Below are 24750 nucleotides of genomic sequence, written 5' to 3'. Positions count from 1 at the left end.
CTTACTGTCCAACACTCAGGTCACAAACAACAAACAAAAACAAAACAAAACAAAACAAAAAACTGTTAAATGTTTGCTTTCTGATTAATGTGATTAATCTTCTCCTCTTCCTCTTCCTATTCTACCTTGTCTCCCTCCTCATCTTCCTCCTCCTCCAGTTTCTAATAACTCTGGAACCTTTACATTTACTGTGGTTGAGATAGACGATGCAGCGATGCTGAGCTCGTATTAGCTGACTGTATTTTCAGGTTTTATTTTAAGAGATGCACCTGAACGCACCACACACACACACACCCACACACACACACACACACCCACACACACACACACACACACACACACACATTCTCTCTCCTCACAGTTTTTATTAGGATTTCAGACCCAGATCAGCAGAGACGCTGAAGTTTCAGGAGAAGCAGCATCTAGTTTGATCTGGACTCTGGTGTGATCTGGATCCTGGTTTAATCTGGTGTGATCTGGATCCTGGTTTAATCTGGACTCTGGTGTGATCTGGACTCTTGTTTGATCTGGACGCTGGTGGACCTGACCAGAACCTGTCTGGACTAAACCAGGATCTGTTCAGGGTACTGGGATGATGCTGGCTTTTTTCCTTGTGGCGTTCTTTCAGTTCTTCCAGGTAAGATGTTCCCACAGTTAAATCAGAAATATTAAAAACTAATTTTTAAAAGTTGTTAATAAAAACACCAGAGAAGTGTCATTTAAATAAAAAGATAGAATAGAATGAATGAATAGAATAGAATGTCTTTATTTGTCATTGTGGTGCAACAAAATGAAGGTGGCCTGAGGTCCCCTTTAGGTGCAGTAACTCTCAGGTGTAGCTGTCGGCCGCCATCCTCTCTGTCTGAGCCTGAAAGCAGAAAAACGTTCACACTGTCCAGACCTTAACTCACCTGGTGTCTGCAGATTAGCTGGTCGGTGTGTCCACGCGTTGCCATGAAGACAAGCTGCCAGTGTTGCCCTTACATCCTGTTGCCTCCTCCTCCTCCTCCTCCTCCTCCTCCTCATCTTCCTCCTCCTCCTCCTCCTCCTCCCAGACAGGTGACGTCCACAGGTAAACATACAGCTCTCTTTCATTCACCTGTTCAGGTGTACTTTGCCTCAGACCCACTGCATGCTGGGAAATCTTGATTGTTGATCTCATTGCTCACTGACATCTGTGTCAATGATCATGTGAACATATGACTGCAGTCCTATTGAGTTCACCTGTGTGGGCGGGGCTTTGTGATTGACAGCTGGTTGGATAATCTAACAGTCTAATTACACTGGTTAAGAAGATTAAAGAGCAGTTTTAATGTTGGAGGACGTCCTCACTAATCCTGGTCCATCATCATAATCTCCTGTTGTGTCTCAGTGTCTGTGACTGGTCCAGATGTGACGTCTGAACATCTGTCCACTCCGATATTGATCTCCATCACCTGTACATCACTGATCATGTTATTGATTGGCTTCATTGTGTGTTTCGTAGAAATCAGGTGAGTATGGTTTTTGTTCCTCTCCGTCTCCAAACACAAACAGCTGATCAGTGTTTACTGTGATCAGCTGTTTGTGTTTCAATAAATCTGATTAATACGTCTAACACATAGACTGTATATAAACATGGACACCACGTCTCCTCTTCCTGTCATTGGTCAAACTGACTCTATGTTCCCGGGGATACGGGCGGCGCCATCTTGTTTTTTGAGATTGGATCCAGAGTCTGATCAGTACGGTCTGAGGGCGGAGCCACGTGGAGCCGTGATATTGATGCCCCGCCCACACTTCCTCCAGACTCATTCATGTTTTAGTTTCATTAATACTACGCTCTGCTCTACCTCCACCTGGTACAAGGACATGATGGATTAGACACTGGACTAGTTTATTTATTTATTTATTTATTCCAACTCTCACGGTCCTACAGGACTACTTCACAGAGCAGTTGGCATGGCAACTTGTAGTGATCATGAGGTTACATCCTGAAACTAACCTTGAAAAAAAAAATTTGTTAGTGTTTTAGTTTGGCCCAAGTCCCGCCCACTAACATGGAGGGGGTGGAGCTTATGACCTATACTGCAGCCAGACACCAGGGGGAGCTCTACTTGATTTGGCTTCACTTTAGATGAGCTGTTCTATCTTTCTACTGTCTATGCTCTAAATCAGGGATGGGCAACCTAAATGATGGATGGGCCACAGTTTTTCATCGACACTACCTGAGGGCCACATAGGACCGAACACTTAACCAGATATGATAAAACTGCCATTTTAAATATGTTTGTGTTTATTGAAGCAAACTAAAAATAACCACTTACTGTGATTTTTAGTTATTTTTTCATTAATTTGTGCATTTTTACACTAATAAAGAGTTCAACATTTCCCCTGTATACCCACTCTACCTCACCACTACCAGCAGTGGCCACTGGTAAAAAGCTGCCTTTGTTTGTGTACTTCTGATTTAAGGTCCGCTACGATAGCAGCCCTTGCAGCTTCAGTATACTTCTCATATTTAGCTTTTGTGCAACGTGTTGTAGCAGCGACTTAGTTTGGAATCCTTCAGGTCAGATAACGTCTCTAAACAGACTAAGCACATAGGTTTACTTTACATTCTGTGAACAGATAATCTTCTTTCACCTGAAACACACCAGTTTCTCGATCGAGTTTTCTCTCTCCTCCGCTCTTAGCCACGGCTCAACGTCTCTTCTTCACTGGTGGAGAAGACACGGTGGAAGCGTGTACGAGGCGGCATCTGCATTAGAGGCGCCATCTAGTGGCCAACGGTGTCATTATAACTGATTCAGTGCCGCAGAGGATACAGATTTATAATGATCAAAAATTAATCTAAGGGCCACGTCGAGTGAGGTCGCAGTTGCCCATCCCTGCTCTAAATCTTAACAAAATATAAATACCGCAGCCATTTACGTATTCCACAGCCATGTTTTATTAATTGAGTTTATTATTTATTATCCTGTTTTCTGTTTCTTGTCTTTTATGACTGAGTGATTTTTAAACTGTGTCTGTTAGAAAACCTCGGAGGAAACAAGAGAACACAAACAGCGTGGAACAGGAAACAGCAGCACATTGAAGTAATGAACTCAACAAAGACGCCACAGTTTCAGTCTGAAGACACTAAAATAACAGCGGTTCTGCTGCAAGAAAACCTGGTAGGAACATAAAGCTAGGTGATATTTATTAATGTGAGTCCAGTAAATCTATAAATACATAAACTGTAAAACATGTTGACACTGTTTTTGTCGTTCTCTAACTGGAAACTTTCAACAATCAATAAAAACTTCTCTTCTGCTGTTAACATGACGCTGTCTCCTCAGTAAAATGTGTCTGTTTGATGCCTCACTCCTTAGAAAACATCAGGGTCATGGTTTGAAAATTACCCACAATGCCTCTGTCTTAGTTCAGTGGTTCACAGCTGGAGCCAGAATTGTTCTGATGTTTGATGCTTGGTTGGTGACTGAGACAGACTCTTCATGGAGGAAGAGCTTTAAAGGAGCTTTCATTCATGGTCATCACTAGGTGGTGGTATGAACTATGAAATGACACGTAGCATTTTCATGATGTAATGTGTGTAACAAACATGTGATGGTCTTTTGCTCTACCAGGCTGAGGGAGACACAGGAAATGGTTCCAGGTTCTGAGTCTGGGTTATCTGAAGGTTCCTCCAGGTCCTGGTTTATCTGAGTCACCTGGACTTGTGTTTCTAGAAGACGTTTTATACTGTAGAGAGAGCGAGAGAGAGAGAGAGAGAGAGAGATCTATCTATATACAGTATGTGTATGTGTGTGTGTATACACATCTGTATATAGTAACACTTTATATGATACTGTATAATACTGTATAATGTGTTCTATACTGTGTAGATTTAAGGTTTATGTACATATATGTGCATGTGTATACATATACATGTGTGGGTATAACTGTCCATACTGCATATACTGATTATATATATTATAGTATTCCACTTGTTCTTTTTATGTATAACATTACTATTAAAATACTAACTTCCTTAATGCAACAGTCATAACCTGAGACCTATTACTGGGTAAAGTTAGCACTATTTGCTATTTGTAGAGACAATAAAGTTGAATCTAATCTAATGTATTGTAATGTAATGTAATCTAATGTAATCTAATGTAATCTAATGTAATCAGATCTGATCTAATGTAATCTAATGTAATCTAATGTAATCTAATCTGATCTGATCTAATCCAATCTAATGTAATCTAATGTAATCTAATCCAATCTAATGTAATCTAATGTAATCTAATGTAATCTAATGTAATCTAATCCAATCTAATGTAATCTAATGTAATCTAATGTAATCTAATGTAATCTAATGTAATCTAATCTGATCTGATCTAATCCAATCTAATGTAATCTAATGTAATCTAATCTAATCTAATCCAATCTAATGTAATCTAATCTAATCTAATCTAATGTAATCTAATCTGATGTAATCTAATCTAATGTGATCTAATCTAATCTAATGTAATCTAATGTAATCTAATCCAATCTAATGTAATCTAATGTAATCTAATGTAATCTAATGTAATCTAATCTGATCTGATCTAATCCAATCTAATGTAATCTAATGTAATCTAATCTAATCTAATCCAATCTAATGTAATCTAATCTAATCTAATCTAATGTAATCTAATCTGATGTAATCTAATCTAATGTGATCTAATCTAATCTAATCCAATCTAATGTAATCTAATGTAATGTAATCTAATCTAATCTAATCTAATCTAAATAATCTGAGCTCAGGTTTAATTTTGAAGCTTCTCTTTGTTCATTAGTTTCCAGTTTGAGGATGTTGATCTCTGAAAATAAATCAGGAAATGGATGGACACTTATTTAAAAATACTTTATTTAAAACAAGCAGCATTAACAAAAATATATTTAATATTTTATATGGATAAAATATGCAACCCTTCACAGGAACAAGAGGTTACAGAAGATGAATGAATGAATGAATGAATGAATGATAATATATATTATCTACTTATAATATATATTATTATATATTATCTACTTCTAAGTAGATAATATATATTATCTATTTATAATACATTATCTACTTCTAATATATATATATTATATATATATATATATATATATATATAATATATATATATAATATATAAGATTAACGCTGGTAACGCAGGTTCACTCACTCATAGTTGGGATGTGGACAGGTGTCCCTCTGGTGGACGTGGATCTTCTCCACGTTACACTGGATGAACAGCAGGTGGCACTATGACTGACGTCACCCATGGGTCAGGTGACTAAACAGGAAGAGAGGCAGGAGACTTCCGGGATTGGTCCCGGGAACTACAGCGGATTAAAACCTCGAGTCTTTAGCTGAAAGAATCAGCGTGAATGAAGGTAAGAGCTCCTGGAAACACCAGCTAACAGGATGCTAACAGGCTGCTAACAGGCTGCTAACAGGATGCTAACAGGCTGCTAACAGGATGCTAGCAGGCTGCTAACAGGCTGCTAACAGGCTGCTAACAGGCTGGTAAGCGCTGAATAGGCTAGCAGGATGCTAACAGGATGCTAACAAGCTGCTAACAGGCTGGTAAGCGCTGAATAGGCTAGCAGGCTGCTAACAGGATGCTAACAAGCTGCTGGTAAATAAAGAAGAGGAGGAAGAGGAGAAAGAGGAGGAGGGGGAGGAGGAAGATTAAGAGGAGGGTACTGAGGAAGAGGAGGAGGAGGAGGGTACTGAGGAAGAGGAGGAGGAGGAGGGTACTGAGGAAGATTAAGAGGAGGAGAAGGAGGAGGAGGAGGGAGGAGGGGGGTACTGAGGAAGAGGAGGAGGAGGAGGGTACTGAGGAAGATTGAGGAGGAAGAGGAGGTGATGTTCTGCTGGAGCCGTCTCTCTGCTCGACATGAATTAGACTAAGACTAATTTAATAATTTAATAATTTAATAAATATTAATTAAGAGTTTAATGATCTTCTACTAATGAACATCAGCTGTGACCGTATGAAAATAAAACACATTTTAGTTTCTAACGTTAAAGCTCAGTTTGATCTTCAATGTTTTAATGTTCACTTCATATTATTTATATTTATTTATAAGTTTATATTAGTTGTTGTTCTGGTTCAGTCACACTTTAACAGAACAAACCTGAGGATGGTCCAAGAGAGACGCCATCCTCCATCTTCATCATCATCTTCATCAACCTCCCTCGGTCCTCTGACGTCAGAGACGTCTGATTTAGTTTTTATTGAGACGTTAAAACATCAGGTTTAGGGTTTAATTAGATAAATATCATTTATAACGTCGTCTCCTAGAAACAGCAGAAATGTGAATGGACTCTGGCACTGATGAGCTAACTGTGGCTAACTGTGGCTAACTGGTCTCTCTCTGTCAGTATGGAGGATGATGAACTTCCGTCAGAGGATGGGATGGGTGGGCGTGGTCCTCTACCTGCTGCTCAGCGCCATGGCGGCGTACTACGTCTTTGAGGTTCACAGCTTCAGTTTGGAGCGCGTGCAGAGAGGTGCCGTCAGCCCGTCGGCTCCGCCCCCCGCCGTCACCGCCCGCCTGCCGCCGCTTCCTGGTTGGATGTGGGCGTCGGTCTTCCTGCTGCCGTACCTGCAGCTCTTCCTCTTCCTCTTCTCGTGTACGAGGGCCGACCCCCGGTCCATCGGCTACTGCGTCCTTCCCGTCTGCATCGCCCTGCTGTGCAGCCGCCGCCACGCCACGAAACCGGCCAATCACAGAGCGGGGTCGCTCATCGACACGTAGGACGACCCCAGAGGAATGGTTTGTGATGTCACTTCCTGTGTGCCTTTAAACAAACACTCTGTGGTCGCGTTGCCCTCAGTGCAGACTGTCAGGGTCTCTGTCCCCGTCACAGACTGTTAATCACGTCCCTCTGTCTTATTTTATTATTGTGATGTCATAGATGATCCTGTGCTGTGATTGGCTGACTCAGTTAAACTCAAAGTTATGTGTAAGTTAGTAATTTATCTGCTGAGCTCACAGCCAATCAATGAGCAGGATTCTCAGATCATTTAATGAGTCACATGACACTGTTTATCACATGACGACTTTAATACAACATCAATAAAATGAGACCGAGCGTCTTCATTCAGCTTCTGGATCTTTTAGCTGCAGGTTGGAGCTCAAGGTTTGGGACGTCAGCTGGTTCCTCTTCATCGCTCTCCTCGTCTTCCTCGCTCTCCTCGTCTTCCTCACCTGAAACAGATGAGATAAAGATCTTCATCCTGCTCTTATGCTACATGACATGCCTTTATTTAGCAGAGCAGATACAGCTAACGTCGGCTAACAGACAGCTAACGTCGGCTAACAGTCGGCTAACGTCGGCTAACAGACAAGTATCAGTCAGCTAACAGTCGGCTAACAGTCGGCTAACAGACAGCTAACAGACAGCTAACAGACGGCTAACAGACAAGTATCAGTCAGCTAACAGACGGCTAACAGACAGGTATCTGTCAGCTAACAGCCGGCTAACAGACAGGTAACAGTCGGCTAACAGTCGGCTAACAGACAGGTAACAGACAGCTAACAGACAGCTAACAGACAGGTAACAGTCGGCTAACAGACAGCTAACGTCGGCTAACAGTCGGCTAACGTCGGCTAACAGACAGCTAACAGACAAGTATCAGTCAGCTAACAGTCGGCTAACAGTCGGCTAACAGACAGCTAACAGACGGCTAACAGACAAGTATCAGTCAGCTAACAGTCGGCTAACAGACAGCTAACAGACGGCTAACAGACAGGTATCAGTCAGCTAACAGTCGGCTAACAGACAGGTAACAGACAGCTAACAGACAGGTATCAGTCGGCTAACAGTCGGCTAACAGACAGGTATCAGACGGCTAACAGACAGCTAACAGACAGGTATCAGTCGGCTAACAGTCAGCTAACAGACAGCTAACAGACAAGTATCAGTCAGCTAACAGTCGGCTAACAGACAGCTAACAGATGGCTAACAGACAGGTATCAGTCAGCTAACAGTCAGCTAACAGACAGGTATCAGTCGGCTAACAGTCGGCTAACAGACAGCTAACAGACAGCTAACAGACAGGTATCAGTCGGCTAACAGACAAGTATCAGTCAGCTAACAGTCGGCTAACAGACAGCTAACAGACAGCTAACAGACAGGTATCAGTCGGCTAACAGTCAGCTAACAGACAGCTAACAGACAAGTATCAGTCAGCTAACAGTCGGCTAACAGACAGCTAACAGATGGCTAACAGACAGGTATCAGTCAGCTAACAGTCAGCTAACAGACAGCTTACAGACAAGTATCAGTCAGCTAACAGTCGGCTAACAGACAGCTAACAGACGGCTAACAGACAAGTATCAGTCAGCTAACAGTCGGCTAACAGACAGCTAACAGACAGCTAACAGACAAGTATCAGTCAGCTAACAGTCGGCTAACAGACAGCTAACAGACGGCTAACAGACAGGTATCAGTCAGCTAACAGTCGGCTAACAGTCGGCTAACAGACAGGTAACAGTCGGCTAACAGACAGCTAACAGACAGGTATCAGTCGGCTAACAGTCGGCTAACAGACAGGTATCAGTCAGCTAACAGTCGGCTAACAGACAGCTAACAGTCGGCTAACAGTCGGCTAACAGACAGCTAACAGTCGGCTAACAGTAGACTTGTAGTTCTCGAGACCGGTCTCAAGACCACTTTTTCGTGGTCTTGGTCTGGTCACGGCCTCGACAGTCTTCGGTCTGGACATGTCTCGGACTGGCCGAGCGGTCTCGAAGGGATTTGTAACCTATATTATCCAGGCAGGCACAGTTTTACGTTCTAAAAATAACCCACGATAGGCGAAATCCTCGAAGTAGTCAGCTATATTTTTTACAATGATTATAAATGTTTTAAGTTTGCTAAACCCCTCACGACACACTTTATACACTTTTCTCAATAACTTACAAACATACCGCACTTCAGTCACACTGCCAGCGATCAAAGATACTGTAAATGTGTCAATCTGAACGCATTCTGTACAAGAGACACCGTACAGAGGAGACTGAATGACAATGGTCTACAGTCCCTTAGCCAATCAGGATGCAGAAGACGACACGCGGGCTCTCCCTTAGCCAATCAGGACGCAGAAAACAATGCGCTGTAAAAAAAAAAAAAAAAAAGCCTGCAAAATTGCAGGCCGCGAAAGGTGAATCTCGTTATAGCGAGGGACAACTGTATACGCCCCCTTCAAGTACCAATCACATGCATTCTGGGGGGGGGGGTGTAACGGTACGGTGTCGCTGCACACAGTCTGTTAATCCGTCACCGTGACAACACACACACACAGACATGATCAACATCAGCCTTATTTTATTATTATATATTATATTAAATGTTGGATGTGGTCTGTATAAAGACTTCAGTCCTCTTCTGTGTGTCCCTATGAGCCTGTCATGCTACAGCTGCAGAATGGTTTAGGACAGATTCTGTAGAGACAACATCAGACCTTATAGAGTAGAAGTTCTGTTAAGATTGGTTTCATTTCTTATCAACAATACACAACAGTTAGTTGGCTGACAGGAGGAAAATGCAAAATGGCTAAAAGCTATTGGTCTTGTCTTGGTCTTGATACTCTCTGGTCTTGGTAGTGTCTTGGTCTCGGTTTAGGCGGTCTTGACTACAAGTCTAGCTAACAGACAGGTATCAGTCGGCTAACAGTCGGCTAACAGACAGGTATCAGTCAGCTAACGTCGGCTAACAGTCGGCTAACAGTCGGCTAACAGTCGGGTATCAGTCGGCTAACAGTCAGGTATCAGTCGGCTAACAGTCAGCTAACAGTCAGCTAACAGTCAGGTATCAGTCGGCTAACAGTCGGCTAACAGTCGGCTAACAGTCGGGTATCAGTCAGGTATCAGTCGGCTAACAGTCGGCTAACAGTCAGCTAACAGTCAGGTATCAGTCGGCTAACAGTCGGCTAACAGTCAGGTATCAGTCGGCTAACAGTCAGCTAACAGTCAGCTAACAGTCAGGTATCAGTCGGCTAACAGTCGGCTAACAGTCGGCTAACAGTCGGGTATCAGTCGGCTAACAGTCGGCTAACGTCGGCTAACAGTCGGCTAACAGTCGGCTAACAGTCAGGTATCAGTCAGCTAACAGTCGGCTAACAGACAGGTATCAGTCGGCTAACAGTCGGCTAACAGACAGGTATCAGTCAGCTAACGTCAGCTAACGTCGGCTAACAGTCGGCTAACAGTCAGCTAACAGTCAGCTAACGTCGGCTAACAGTCGGCTAACAGTCGGCTAACAGGTAGCGCCAGGATGTAAACTGTCACCAGCCTAATTGTGTTAAAGTCTAAATGTTGACAGATAATTATTAACTGTTGTGAAGTAGTTGACATTTAAAGTTAATTTCCTGTTGATCGTCATCAGGTCTGGTTTGACCTGCAGAAGTGCATGCTGGGTAATCTTCCAAGTGCTCTCCACTGACTGCAGGCCTCGGTGCATGATGGGTAACACCTGATCTCACAGCTGATTGGTTTATGTTACATCAACAATAAAATAATAAAATAATTGATAGAGAGCAAACATCTGATGAGAAGTGATGACCTGACCCCTGACCCCTGACCCCAACCCTTCCAGGTGAGGTGCTCTTCATCTCCACCGTGAGTGCACGCAGGTAGCAGCAGCATGAACTCACCTTGTGCGCAGACTCCGTGGGTCTTCTCCTGCTCCACCAGTTCGCTGAGAAGCTGTGAGACGTTCACGTTCAGCTCGTTAATCCCGCTGATGAGGGAACTCAGATTATTTTCTACTTTAACGCTGATCTTCTCTCTCTGTCCGTCTCGAAACTTCAGCTCTGCTAACACCGCCAGGGCCGCCATCTTTACGTCGACCTAATGTCGTCATCACGCACGGCGTGCTGCCTTCAAGTGCCCTCCGTTAATGTTCAGTTTGAGAAATTTTAGGAGAATAAGGAAAATATTTTCCTCTGAACATACTGTGACAAATATGAATTTATTTCATGTAACGAGAAACAGCTGTCCGGAAGTCGATCGGTTTTATATTTTAGTGTAGTTATTGATTAATACAGCTTTACAATAGCGACGCTGTACTTATTGTTTCTATTATTATTTAGCGCTGACACTGATGCTTGTTTTTGTTTTTATATTTGGTGACCTCTGAACCCAGAATGCCGCCAAATACAATCTGCGGTAGTAAACCGGAAGTTGTCATTAGCCAGCAGCAGCTAGCAGTTTGGGAGAGAAGATCGTATCACCGGAACATTAGACCGAACTGATTAGTGATTAGTATTGATCCACAGATTGGCGGGACTGCTGTCGGATTAAACGGTGTAAACTGTACGGTTACGCTGTCGGTCCGGTTCCGGTTCAGCTCGGTGAGTTCGTGTGTTTATTGTGAGAGCTAACAGTTTTAGCATTAGCTTGGAGCAGAGCCTTGTTCGCTGAGGAAGCTAACTGATCGTAACGGTCGGTTACGAACTAACCGCTGATGTGTGATGATCAATAATCAGTCACGTGAGCCCTGATCAGAAGATCAGATGATGACGTTTGTCTCCAGGTTGATGAATGTTTTAAACTTTAGATCTTTGATGCTAACAGCCCAGCCTCCCAGCGCCATCAGCTGTTTTCTCCTTTAACTCCTTTAACTCCGTCAACAGACCGAGTCCAACATGTGTGAGGAGCAGACCGTGTCTCTGGTCGATGTCCTGGAGGAAGATGAAGAGCTGGAGGAAGAGGCTTCAGCTGTGTTGGCAGGAAGTGACTCTGACCACTGCTCTTACCCTCAGGTCAGTGAAATATTAAACACAGTCATAGTAGAATATAAATTAATTAATGTTGCACAGACGGAAGGAGTCATTCATTAAAATGACTTCATGTGTTGATGAATATCTGAGTGTCTTCTCCTTGTCCTCTGAGACGTCCGCCGGTCTTTGCTGATCAGTCGTGGACGTATTGCTCTTCTGATGGTTGCCATAACGACCGATGATGTGTTTCAGGGCTACGTGAAGCGCCAGGCTCTGTACGCCTGTAACACCTGTACACCAAAGGGAGGAGAGGCAGCTGGAGTCTGTTTGGCCTGTTCATACAAATGTCACGAAGGTCACGACCTCTTTGAACTCTACACTAAGAGGTGATCACTCACCTGTCGGTATATGATCAGTATATGATCAATATATGATCAGTATATGATCATATATTGATCATATACTGATCAATATATGATCAGTATATGATCAGTATATGATCATCATCCAGTCTTTCTACCTGTTAATGTACAGATCAGACCAGACCAGACCAGATCAGATCAGATCAGACCAGACCAGACCAGACCAGATCAGACCAGACCAGATCAGATCAGATCAGATCAGATCAGACCAGACCAGACCAGACCAGATCAGACCAGACCAGACCAGACCAGACCAGATCAGACCAGACCAGACCAGACCTGACCAGATCAGACCAGACCAGAACAGATCAGATCAGACCTGACCAGACCAGATCAGATCAGACCTGACCAGACCACACCTGACCAGACCTGACCAGACCAGACCAGACATGACCAGATCAGACCAGACCAGACATGACCAGATCAGACCAGACCACACCAGACCAGACCAGATCAGACCAGACCAGACATGACCAGATCAGACCAGACCACACCAGACCAGACCAGATCAGACCAGATCAGACCAGACCAGACCACACCAGACCAGACCAGACATGACCAGATCAGACCAGACCACACCAGACCAGACCAGATCAGACCAGACCAGACCAGATCAGATCAGACCTGACCAGACCACACCTGACCAGACCTGACCAGACCACACCAGACCAGACCACACCAGACCACACCAGACCAGACCAGACCAGACATGACCAGATCAGACCAGACCACACCAGACCACACCAGACCAGACCAGACCAGACCACACCTGACCAGACATGACCAGATCAGACCACACCTGACCAGACCAGACCACACCAGACCACACCAGACCAGACCAGACCAGACATGACCAGATCAGACCAGACCACACCAGACCAGACCAGATCAGACCAGACCAGACCAGATCAGATCAGATCAGACCAGACCAGACATGACCAGATCAGACCAGACCACACCAGACCAGACCACACCAGACCACACCAGACCAGACCAGACATGACCACACCAGACCAGACCACACCAGACATGACCAGACCAGACCAGATCAGACCAGACCAGACCACACCAGACCACACCAGACCAGACCAGACCACACCAGACCAGACCAGATCAGACCAGACCAGACCAGATCAGATCAGACCTGACCAGACCACACCTGACCAGACCTGACCAGACCACACCAGACCAGACCACACCAGACCACACCAGACCAGACCAGACCAGACATGACCAGATCAGACCAGACCACACCAGACCAGACCAGACCAGACATGACCAGACCACACCAGACCAGACCACACCAGACCACACCAGACCAGACCAGACCAGACATGACCAGATCAGACCACACCTGACCAGACATGACCAGATCAGACCACACCTGACCAGACCAGACCACACCAGACCACACCAGACCACACCAGACCAGACCAGACCAGACATGACCAGATCAGACCAGACCACACCAGACCAGACCAGATCAGACCACACCTGACCAGACATGACCAGATCAGACCACACCTGACCAGACCAGACCACACCAGACCACACCAGACCAGACCAGACCAGACCAGACATGACCAGATCAGACCAGACCACACCAGACCAGACCAGACCAGACATGACCAGATCAGACCAGACCACACCTGATCAGACCTGACCAGACCACACCTGACCAGATCAGATCAGATCAGATCAGATCAGATCAGACCAGACCAGACCAGACCAGATCAGACCACACCTGACCAGACCAGACCAGACCAGATCAGACCACACCTGACCTGACCTGACCAGACCAGACCACACCAGACCACACCAGACCACACCAGACCAGACCAGACCAGACCATCTGTGTTGTCGCGTCCTCAGTCTTTGTGTTTTTATCTTCTGCAGGAACTTTCGCTGTGACTGTGGAAACAGGAAGTTCTCAGACCTTCAGTGTAAACTTCACCCTGTGAGTTCAGATGTTGAGTAATCGAGTCAATTAAAGCTGATCGTCTCACAAAGACACAAACTCAGATGATGCATCTGTGGTTCCTGTTTCAGGAGAAGGACGAGGTCAACTCTCTGAATAAATACAGCCACAACTTCTTTGGAGTTTACTGCACCTGCAGCCGCCCATATCCTGACCCAGACGACCAGGTGAGACGCACACCTGAACGTCACCTGAACGTCACCTGAACGTCACCTGTCCTCCAGTTGTGCTGTTCGCTGAGATGAAGCTGTTGTTTTTCTCCAGGTGGAGGATGAGATGATTCAGTGTGTGGTGTGTGAGGACTGGCTGCACGGCCGGGTGAGTCCAACAGCTCCCAGGTATTAGACAGGTGACACATACACTACCGGTCAACGTTTTAGAACATCCTAATTGTTCCAGTTATTTATTGTAATTCAAGTCGTGTAAGTCCAGTGAACAGCTTGAAATGGTACAAAGGTAAGAACTGAACAGCCAGAGGTTAATAAAAAGGTTCGGTTACTCAAAACTGAAAAATAATGTACATTTCAGAATTCTACAAACAGGCCTCTTTGAGGGAACATGAGGTGGGTTAACCATTTAAAGCTGTTCTGCAGCAATGAAGGTTGAATCAGCCTTGAAAGCTGGTGCTACTGATTCCTACAGGTGTTCCAACTTTTCTTGGTTCCTTACAACCTCTTCTGTCTGCATGAAAGCAGTGTTGGAACACACTGTGGTACCAGACCCTCATGAGCATCAGGTGAACAGTATTGTACTGCAGAAAGTAATGTGTTGCTGCAAAACTGGAGAGAAAAAGGCAATTAACAATGGAGAGAGACAGACCCTCATAACATGTAGGTCTGTCCTACAGGGAAACTGTAAAGACAGTCAAGGTGTCAGTGAGGACAGTTTTCTTCACCATCACTCAGAAACTGGAGGAAACTCTGACAGGAAGAGGTCTGGCAGACCCAAAGACCCAACTGAATCAGAGGACAAGTTTCTGAGAGTTAACAGCTTGATAGGCGGCTCACAGGACAACAGCTTCAAGCTCAGCTTAACAGTGGTCGTAGTAAACAAGTCTCAGTTTCAACTGTGAAGAGAAGACTTGGAGCTGCAAGTTTGACAGGACGAGTTGCAGCAAGAAAGCCGTTGCTAAGATGTCAGACTAAGACAAAGAGGCTCGTCTGGGCCATGAAACACCACCACTGGACTACTGAAGACTGGAAGAAGGTATTATGGACTGATGAATCAACATTTCTAATCTTCAGTTCATCAGGCAGGATCTTTGTTCGCCATCGAGTAGGCGAGAGGATGGTTCCACAGTGTGTGACATCAACTGTCAAACATGGAGGAGGAAGTGTGATGGTCTGGGGCTGTTCTGCTGGATCCAGGGTCTGTGACTTGTACAGAGTGAGAGGCACCCTGAACCAAAATGGCTACCACAGCATTCTGCAGCGCCATGCAGTACCCTCTGGTATGAGCCTAGTTGGTCAGAGGTTCATCCTACAGCAAGATAATGACCCAAAACACAAGTCCAAGCTATGACAGAACTACCTCAGGAGACAAGAACAAGATGGTCAGCTTGACAACATGGAGAGGCCAGCACAGTCTCCAGAGTTAAACCCCATGGAGCTGGTTTGGGATGAACTGGACAGAAGAGTGAAAGCCAAGCAACCTACAAGTGCCAAACATTTATGAGAACTTCTGCAACAGACCTGGGAAGAACTTTCTGGAGAATATTTGATTTCTGTTGTAGAAAGAAAGCCACGAGTGTGTTCAGCTGTTATATCTGCCAAAGGTGGCTACTCTGATGAGTCAAAGGTTTAGAAAACATTTTGGTCTATAAATTGATTCCATGATTTGTTTTTCAACTCAAAACGCTTATTTGTTCTATGATTTCATTTCAGAGTGTAATGAGACACTGAACTGAATCATGTTCAGTAGAAAACTGGAAAAAGTCTGGTGTTCTAAACCGGTAGTGTATCTGTACACCTGACTGTCCCTGTCCCTGTCCCTTTACCTGTCCCTGTACCTTTACCTGCCCCTTCACCTGTACCTGTTCCTGCCCCTTCACCTGCCCCTTCACCTGCCCCTTCACCTGTCCCTTTACCTGTCCCTGTACTTTTACCTGTCCCTTTACCTGTCCCTGTGTGTCTGCAGCACCTGGGCTGTGCGGTTCCAGACTGTGTGGAGTTACAGGAGATGATCTGTGAGTCCTGTATGAACAAAAACCCGTTTCTCTGGACCTACGCTGCTCACCTGGCAGGTAACCCTGCTTGTCTTTTCATTAGTTGTGTTTTGTCCAGACGTCCCTGGTCCACCTTCTCTAACCCCGACACTAGACACTGTAGCTTGACTCAGTGACGTCGTTCTGATGTTCAGGTCGGAGGGGACAAACACAGTACTCATACCGTCTCTACTACTGACTATCAGTCCACTCAGTCCTTATACACTCAGAAAGAGAGTCTCCATATAATAATAAATATATATATAAAAGTGTAATAGTGATTTTGAACATCGTCTTACTTCCTGTGTGGTTGTGATGTACTTCCTGTTTAGTCCCAGGTGCTGCAGCAGAGGTGAAGGAGGAAAAAAGAGCAGAAGAGTCAAACACAAATGTCCCTAACAAAGAGGAAAAGGTGAGGACTTGTTGACTTGACAGCGGAGGTTACCATGGTAACACCAGTCTGAAGATAAGACATTTATTGGTCACATGCATACAATGCACAGTGAATGTATTTTTGTATTTGCAGCCAGTAGTAAAAAAAAGGAACAGTATTAATCCAAACAGGTAAAAAAATATAAGAATAAATGAATAACTGAGAAAAGAAACAATTAAAATTAAAGCTGCGAGCAGCGTTGAACGGGCCCTCGCACCCCACGCCCGTCGGGGACCAGCAAGGACGGGGTCACTGCAGTTCTCAGGGGATACCCTGGAGTAACAATTCACCGTGGCACGATGCACAGTCTGTGCAATTCAATAGTTTACAGAGCAAATCATCTGTGACAGCTGGAAGTCTTGGCTGTTTTGAATGTATTCTCTCCGTGGCATCAAAGTATGTTAAAACAGCTTCACCAACTATTACAGGTTAACCAACACACACACACTGGCAGACAGCCACCAAAGAGAAATGCTATGGCTCCATCTGCTGGACAAAGTAGCACACTACTTGAAATGATGATGGAATCAGTAAGACAGTCAACCATTTCACTTTCACAACCACAACAGGCCCAAAGTTTAACAAAAACTCCAAATTTTCGCAGTAAGTCATCATGAAGGCCACAAGTCTGTCGTGATAAAATTTGAAGAGAATCCAATCACCCTGACAGTTACAGCAGGTCACACTACAAACACGCAAACACGCTCCAAAATCAGACATTTCCTGTTCACAATAGGTGGCGCTACAATAATTGTATGAATATTGACATATGGATGTGTTCAGTTAGGGACCAGTAACAATACTGTAAAGTTTGATGCACTTTGGACTGAATTACAGCACGTTTAATGCAACTTCCTGTTTCATGGCGCGTCATGAAACTTTGAGGGGCCAGAACACCCACGCCACTTTGACGAAAAGTCAAAAACTTATGTCAGGTTCCTTCGCCTGTCTTTCGACAACCTATTTCCAAATTTTGAAGTCAATCTGATGAGGTATCAAGCCTGACTGTTGTCATTATTGATGAGCTGTGAGGACATAAAACACATTTAACTATTGACACTGATCAGTTTAATCAATGATCGATTATCAGGTTGATGAGGCCGCTGAGCCCAGCTGTAAGCGGAGCCGTGAGGAGGCGGTGCCAAGCTGCAGGTTGAAGGAACTGCAGGCGATTGGTCAGAAAAGAGTCCAATCAGGAGCCGTGTTCTGGCCGTCAACATGGCGCTCTAAACTGTGCTCCTGTAGCACTTGCCAGGTAACGTTCATCTGAAGCTGACTCTATGACATTAAGATTAATAACTCGGTCCAGAGCACGTCTTTGAGAAACTTGTATTTAATCAGAATTTATTTGGTGTCTTACTTGTCTCTTACTCACCTGTCTCTCCTTAGGAGCGTATGTCTGAAGCCAGCCTCTCCTTCCTCTTGGACGAGTCGGACACCGTCCTGGCTTATGAAAATAAAGGAAAGAACAACGAACAGAGACAACAGGAACACGACCCTCTGATGTCAGCGCTGGACAACCTGAACCGAGTTCAGCAGCTGGAGATCATCCACGGTACCAATCACCTCTAGTAGCCCAGGACTGAAGGGACCAAAGGTCCATGTGTTGACGGTGTTGGTGTGTTTGTTTCAGGGTACAATGACATGAAAACTGAACTGAAGGACTACCTGCAGAGATTCGCAGCTGAGGGAAAGGTGAGCTTTACACGAGACCTTTGACCCTCAGGAGACGAGTTGGGCTGTGGTTGGGCTGTGAGACTGTTCTCTGATAGGTAGAGACTAATGATGTCATGTGACTGTTCTCTGATAGAGACTAATGATGTCATGTGACTGTTCTCTGATAGGTTGAGACTAATGATGTCATGTGACTGTTCTCTGATAGGTAGAGACTAATGATGTCATGTGACTGTTCTCTGATAGGTTGAGACTAATGATGTCATGTGACTGTTCTCTGATAGGTAGAGACTAATGATGTCATGTGACTGTTCTCTGATAGGTAGAGACTAATGATGTCATGTGACTGTTCTCTGATAGGTTGTGACTAATGATGTCATGTGACTGTTCTCTGATAGGTTGAGACTAATGATGTCATGTGACTGTTCTCTGATAGGTAGAGAGTCCTGATGTCATGTGACTGTTCTCTGATAGGTTGAGACTAATGATGTCACGTGACTGTTCTCTGATAGGTTGAGACTCCTGATGTCACGTGACTGTTCTCTGATAGGTAGAGACTAATGATGTCATGTGACTGTTCTCTGATAGGTAGAGACTAATGATGTCATGTGACTGTTCTCTGATAGGTTGAGACTCCTGATGTCATGTGACTGTTCTCTGATAGGTTGTGACTAATGATGTCATGTGACTGTTCTCTGATAGGATGTGACTAATGATGTCATGTGACTGTTCTCTGATAGGTTGAGACTAATGATGTCATGTGACTGTTCTCTGATAGGTAGAGACTAATGATGTCATGTGACTGTTCTCTGATAGGTAGAGACTAATGATGTCATGTGACTGTTCTCTGATAGGTAGAGACTAATGATGTCATGTGACTGTTCTCTGATAGGTAGAGACTAATGATGTCACGTGACTGTTCTCTGATAGGTAGAGACTCCTGATGTCACGTGACTGTTCTCTGATAGGTTGAGACTCCTGATGTCACGTGACTGTTCTCTGATAGGTTGAGACTTCTGATGTCACGTGACTGTTCTCTGATAGGTAGAGACTTCTGATGTCATGTGACTGTTCTCTGATAGGTAGAGACTCCTGATGTCATGTGACTGTTCTCTGATAGGTAGAGACTAATGATGTCATGTGACTGTTCTCTGATAGGTAGAGACTAATGATGTCATGTGACTGTTCTCTGATAGGTAGAGACTAATGATGTCATGTGACTGTTCTCTGATAGGTTGAGACTCCTGATGTCATGTGACTGTTCTCTGATAGGTAGAGACTAATGATGTCATGTGACTGTTTTCTGATAGGTTGAGACTAATGATGTCATGTGACTGTTCTCTGATAGGTAGAGACTAATCGATGTCATGTGAGGTTCTCTGATAGGTAGAGACTTATGATGTCACGTGACTGTTCTCTGATAGGTTGAGACTAATGATGTCACGTGACTCTTCTCTGATAGGTTGAGACTCCTGATGTCACGTGACTGTTCTCTGATAGGTTGAGACTAATGATGTCACGTGACTGTTCTCTGATAGGTTGAGACTTCTGATGTCATGTGACTGTTCTCTGATAGGTAGAGACTCCTGATGTCATGTGACTGTTCTCTGATAGGTAGAGACTCCTGATGTCATGTGACTGTTCTCTGATAGGTTGAGACTAATGATGTCATGTGACTGTTCTCTGATAGGTAGAGACTAATGATGTCATGTGACTGTTCTCTGATAGGTTGAGACTCCTGATGTCACGTGACTGTTCTCTGATAGGTTGAGACTAATGATGTCATGTGACTGTTCTCTGATAGTTAGAGACTAATGATGTCATGTGACTGTTCTCTGATAGGTTGAGACTCCTGATGTCACGTGACTGTTCTCTGATAGGTTGAGACTAATGATGTCATGTGACTGTTCTCTGATAGGTAGAGACTAATGATGTCATGTGACTGTTCTCTGATAGGTTGAGACTCCTGATGTCACGTGACTGTTCTCTGATAGGTAGAGACTAATGATGTCATGTGACTGTTCTCTGATAGGTAGAGACTAATGATGTCATGTGACTGTTCTCTGATAGGTTGAGACTCCTGATGTCACGTGACTGTTTTCTGATAGGTTGAGACTAATGATGTCACGTGGCTGTTGTCTGATAGGTTGAGACTCCTGATGTCATGTGACTGTTCTCTGATAGGTAGAGACTAATGATGTCATGTGACTGTTCTCTGATAGGTAGAGAGTAATGATGTCATGTGACTGTTCTCTGATAGGTTGAGACTAATGATGTCATGTGACTGTTCTCTGATAGGTTGTGACTAATGATGTCATGTGACTGTTCTCTGATAGGTAGAGACTAATGATGTCATGTGACTGTTCTGATAGGTTGAGACTAATGATGTCATGTGACTGTTCTCTGATAGGTTGAGACTCCTGATATCATCAGAATCAGAATCAGAATCAGCTTTATTGGCCAAGTATGACACATACAAGGAATTTGACTCCTGCACCTTCCTCTCTAGTACTCAAGCATCATAAATAAGATAAAAATAAAAAAATAAAATAAAAAAAATAAGATAAATAAGATAAAAATAAAATAAATCTTCAAATTGTACACATAAAAACAGGATAATATATACACCGAACTGGGGTTATTGTACAGTGAGTATATACAAAAATAGTTTATTGATCATGTGTATGGACTCACACTCTGTGACTACTCAGAGTTCAACAGAGCGACAGCCCGGGGGAAGAAACTGTCCTTGTGTCGGGTGGTTTTGGCGTACACCGCTCTGTAACGCCGACCTGAGGGGAGGAGTCTGAACAGATTGTGGCCAGGGTGTGAGGGGTCTGTGGTGATTTTTCTGGCCCGCTTCCTGACCCTGGACCGGTACAGGTCCTGAATGGAGGGAAGATCGGTACCAATGATCCTCTCTGCAGACCTGACTGTTCTCTGCAGTCTGTCCCTGTCTTGCCTGGTGGCGGATCCAAACCAGACAGTGATGGATGTGGTCAGGACAGACTGGACTATAGCTGTGTAGAAGATGGTCAGCAGCTCCTGAGGCAGGTTGAACTTCCTGAGCTGACGCAGAAAGAACAACCTCTGCTGGGCCTTCTTCCTAATGGAGTCAATGTGGGAGGTCCACTTCAGGTCTCGTGAAATTGTGGACCCGAGGAACCTGTATGAGTCTGCAGTTGGAACTGTCCTGTTTAGAATGGTGAGAGGAGATGTTGATGTGGGTCTCTTCCTAAAGTCCACTGTCATCTCCACAGTCTTGAGCGGGTTTAGCTCCAGGTGGTTCTGACTGCACCAGAGGACCAGCTGTTCCACTTCCCTTCTGTATGCAGACTCGTCGCCGTCCCGGATGAGTCCAATGACGGTGGTGTCGTCTGCAAACTTCAGGAGTTTCACAGAGGGGTCCCTTGAGGTGCAGTCAGTAGTGTAAAGGGAGAAGAGCAGTGGGGAGAGAACACATCCCTGGGGGGCGCCAGTGCTGAGGGAACGGGTGCTGGAAGTGAAGTTACCCAGTTTCACCTGCTGCCTCCTGTCAGTCAGGAAACTGGTAATCCACTGACAGGTGGAGGGGGGCACGGTGAGCTGGGACAGTTTTTGGTGGAGGATCTCCGGGACGATGGTGTTGAACGCAGAGCTGAAATCCACAAACAGGACCCGTACGTAGGTCCCTGCAGAGTCTAGGTGGTGCAGGATGTAGTGAAGAGCCATGTTGACTGCATCATCTACTGACCTGTTTGCTCTATAGGCAAACTGCAGGGGGTCTAGCAGGGGATCCGTGATGTCCTTCAGATGGGTCAGCACCAGTCGTTCAAAGGATTTCATGACCACAGATGTCAGGGCGACTGGTCTGTAGTCGTTTAATCCTGTGACAGGGTACTTCTTGGGAACCGGGATGATGGTGGAGCGTTTGAGGCAGGAGGGAACCTCGCACAGCTCCAGGGAGTTGTTGAAGATCTGAGTGAAGATGGGAGCCAGCTGGTCAGCACAGACTTTCAGGCAGGACGGAGACACACCATCGGGTCCCGGGGCCTTCCTAATCCTCTGTCTCTGAAAGAGTTGACGCACATCCTGTTCGCAGATCCTCAGCGCGGGCAGGGGGTCGGGTACGGGGGTGGTTTGGGGTACGGCTAGTCCTTTTGTAATGGAGATGGTGGGGGAAGTGAAAGGTGTGAAAGTCCTTTCAAACCTGGAGTAAAAGTCACTGAGGTCCTCAGCCAGGCGGGGGCTCCCCACAGGGTGGGGGAATGGTCTCCTGTAGTTGGTAATGGTCTGCAGGCCTTTCCAAACTGCAGAAGAGTCGTTGGCAGAAAAACGGTCCTTCAGCTTTTCAGTGTAGTTCCTCTTTGCTGCCTTGATCTCCTTTGTCAGCTTGTTCCTGGCCTGCTTGTACAGGTCCCGATCTCCACTCCTGTAGGCCTCCTCCTTGTCCTGGCGTAGCCGTCTCAGTTCTGCAGTGAACCATGGTTTGTTGTTGTTGAACGTGCAGAAGGTTTTGGTCTGCACGCACATGTCCTCACAAAAACCGATGTAAGATGTCACAGTGTCAGTCAGTTCATCCAGATCTGAGGCTGCTGCTTCAAAGACGCTCCAATCAGTGCAGAGAATGATTAGCAGAGAGTCCGGATGTGTTTTCTCCACGTCTGTAATCTGGTCGGCGAGGTGATGTAACGCCTCCGTTACGCACGCCTGCGGTGGAATGTACACACCGACCAGCACAAACGAGGCGAACTCCCGCGGTGAATAAAATGGTCTACAGTTTATGAAAAAAGACTCCAAGTGAGGGCTGCATGTCTTCTTTAACACTGTGACATCTGTACACCAACCTTCGTTAATGTAGAAGCACGTTCCTCCTCCCTTTGACTTCCCAGACAGTTCCGCGCAGCGGTCCGCACGGAACAGCTGGAAGCCCGGCAGCCGTAGTGCGCTGTCCGGGATGTGTTCACTGAGCCAGGTTTCAGTGAAGCACAGGGCGGCTGAACGGCGAAAGTCTGAGTTCTTGGTTAGGAGAAGGAGCAATTCATCCATTTTGTTAGGCAGAGAGCGGACGTTCCCCAGGTGTATGGACGGGAGAGCGGTGCGTAATCCCCGCTGCCGCAACTTGACGAGCGCTCCAGCTCGTTTCCCGCGTCGGCGTCTCCGTCTAAATCCACAGAGCGCTGCTGCTCCTCCGACCAGAATCTCCAAAAAGCAGTCTGGTTGAGTAAAAACCGGTGAAAAAAGTCCGGCACTGGATAGTCCTATTTCCAAGAGTTCCTCTCTGCTAATTTTAATAGCAGAGGGATTGCAGAAAATTACACTAAAAAGTAAAACAGCAACAAGTACTAGAGAGCGAAGTACCAAGGCGTCCGTCCGCGGCGCCATCTTGGGGAACATGTGACTGTTCTCTGATAGGTAGAGACTAATGATGTCATGTGACTGTTCTCTGATAGGTAGAGACTTATGATGTCATGTGACTGTTCTCTGATAGGTAGAGACTAATGATGTCATGTGACTGTTCTCTGATAGGTTGAGACTCCTGATGTCACGTGACTGTTCTCTGATAGGTTGAGACTAATGATGTCACGTGGCTGTTGTCTGATAGGTTGAGACTCCTGATGTCATGTGACTTTTCTCTGATAGGTAGAGACTAATGATGTCATGTGACTGTTCTCTGATAGGTAGAGAGTAATGATGTCATGTGACTGTTCTCTGATAGGTTGAGACTAATGATGTCATGTGACTGTTCTCTGATAGGTTGTGACTAATGATGTCATGTGACTGTTCTCTGATAGGTAGAGACTAATGATGTCATGTGACTGTTCTGCTAGGTTGAGACTAATGATGTCATGTGACTGTTCTCTGATAGGTTGAGACTAATGATGTCATGTGACTGTTCTCTGATAGGTTGAGACTAATGATGTCATGTGACTGTTCTCTGATAGGTTGAGACTCCTGATGTCATGTGACTGTTCTCTGATAGGTTGAGACTCCTGATGTCATGTGACTGTTCTCTGATAGGTTGAGACTAATGATGTCATGTGACTGTTCTCTGATAGGTTGAGACTAATGATGTCATGTGACTGTTCTCTGATAGGTTGAGACTAATGATGTCATGTGACTGTTCTCTGATAGGTTGAGACTAATGATGTCATGTGACTGTTCTCTGATAGGTTGAGACTAATGATGTCACGTGGCTGTTGTCTGATAGGTTGAGACTCCTGATGTCATGTGACTGTTCTCTGATAGGTTGAGACTAATGATGTCATGTGACTGTTCTCTGATAGGTTGAGACTAATGATGTCATGTGACTGTTCTCTGATAGG

General features: G+C 45.1%; 3 protein-coding genes across 5 annotated transcripts; 2 read left to right on the top strand and 1 right to left on the bottom strand.

Annotated features, from left to right (window-relative positions):
• Positions 1 to 5299: 5299 nt before the first annotated feature.
• tmem251 (transmembrane protein 251) lies at positions 5300 to 6765 on the top strand (the record flags this gene model as incomplete). Its single annotated transcript, XM_084560129.1, has 2 exons — positions 5300 to 5394; positions 6389 to 6765. The coding sequence occupies exon 2, from the start codon at positions 6397 to 6399 to the stop codon at positions 6763 to 6765; it is 369 nt and encodes a 122-aa protein (XP_084416255.1). The 5' UTR covers positions 5300 to 5394; positions 6389 to 6396.
• Positions 6766 to 7084: 319 nt separating this feature from the next.
• LOC311499230 (uncharacterized protein) lies at positions 7085 to 10851 on the bottom strand (the record flags this gene model as incomplete). The annotated part of the gene is made up of 2 exons (XM_084560130.1): positions 7085 to 7218; positions 10668 to 10851. The coding sequence occupies 2 exons, from the start codon at positions 10849 to 10851 to the stop codon at positions 7112 to 7114; spliced, it is 291 nt and encodes a 96-aa protein (XP_084416256.1). The 3' UTR covers positions 7085 to 7111.
• Positions 8497 to 18601, top strand: ubr7 (ubiquitin protein ligase E3 component n-recognin 7). 3 transcript variants are annotated; one of them, XM_084560126.1, is made up of 11 exons: positions 8497 to 10609; positions 11649 to 11777; positions 11988 to 12121; positions 14054 to 14114; positions 14207 to 14302; positions 14400 to 14453; positions 16272 to 16377; positions 16671 to 16750; positions 17862 to 18026; positions 18161 to 18326; positions 18405 to 18601. In XM_084560126.1, the coding sequence occupies exons 2-11, from the start codon at positions 11661 to 11663 to the stop codon at positions 18488 to 18490; spliced, it is 1065 nt and encodes a 354-aa protein (XP_084416252.1). In that variant the 5' UTR covers positions 8497 to 10609; positions 11649 to 11660; the 3' UTR covers positions 18491 to 18601. The 3 variants fall into 3 exon arrangements, with proteins under 3 accessions (XP_084416252.1, XP_084416251.1, XP_084416253.1); XM_084560125.1 differs by lacking the exon at positions 8497 to 10609 and adding an exon at positions 11232 to 11366; XM_084560127.1 differs by lacking the exon at positions 8497 to 10609 and adding an exon at positions 11384 to 11548.
• Positions 18602 to 24750: the final 6149 nt, after the last annotated feature.

This window comes from Chelon labrosus (assembly GCF_963514085.1).
Source record: "Chelon labrosus genome assembly, chromosome: 14".
NCBI classification, from domain to species: domain Eukaryota; kingdom Metazoa; phylum Chordata; class Actinopteri; order Mugiliformes; family Mugilidae; genus Chelon; species Chelon labrosus.
Note: the sequence above shows the minus strand (reverse complement) of the source record. Positions and strands in the feature narration are given on the sequence as shown.

What these genes read in the sequence shown, in the direction of transcription:
- ubr7 (XM_084560126.1), top strand. Translation starts at nt 11,661, where the DNA reads ATGTGTGAGGAGCAGACCGTGTCTCTGGTCGATGTCCTGGAGGAAGAT. An exon ending in TTCAGTGTAAACTTCACCCT is followed by an intron (nt 14,115 to 14,206) that starts GTGAGTTCAGAT and finishes TTCCTGTTTCAG; the next exon opens with GAGAAGGACGAGGTCAACTC. An exon ending in ATCCTGACCCAGACGACCAG is followed by an intron (nt 14,303 to 14,399) that starts GTGAGACGCACA and finishes GTTTTTCTCCAG; the next exon opens with GTGGAGGATGAGATGATTCA.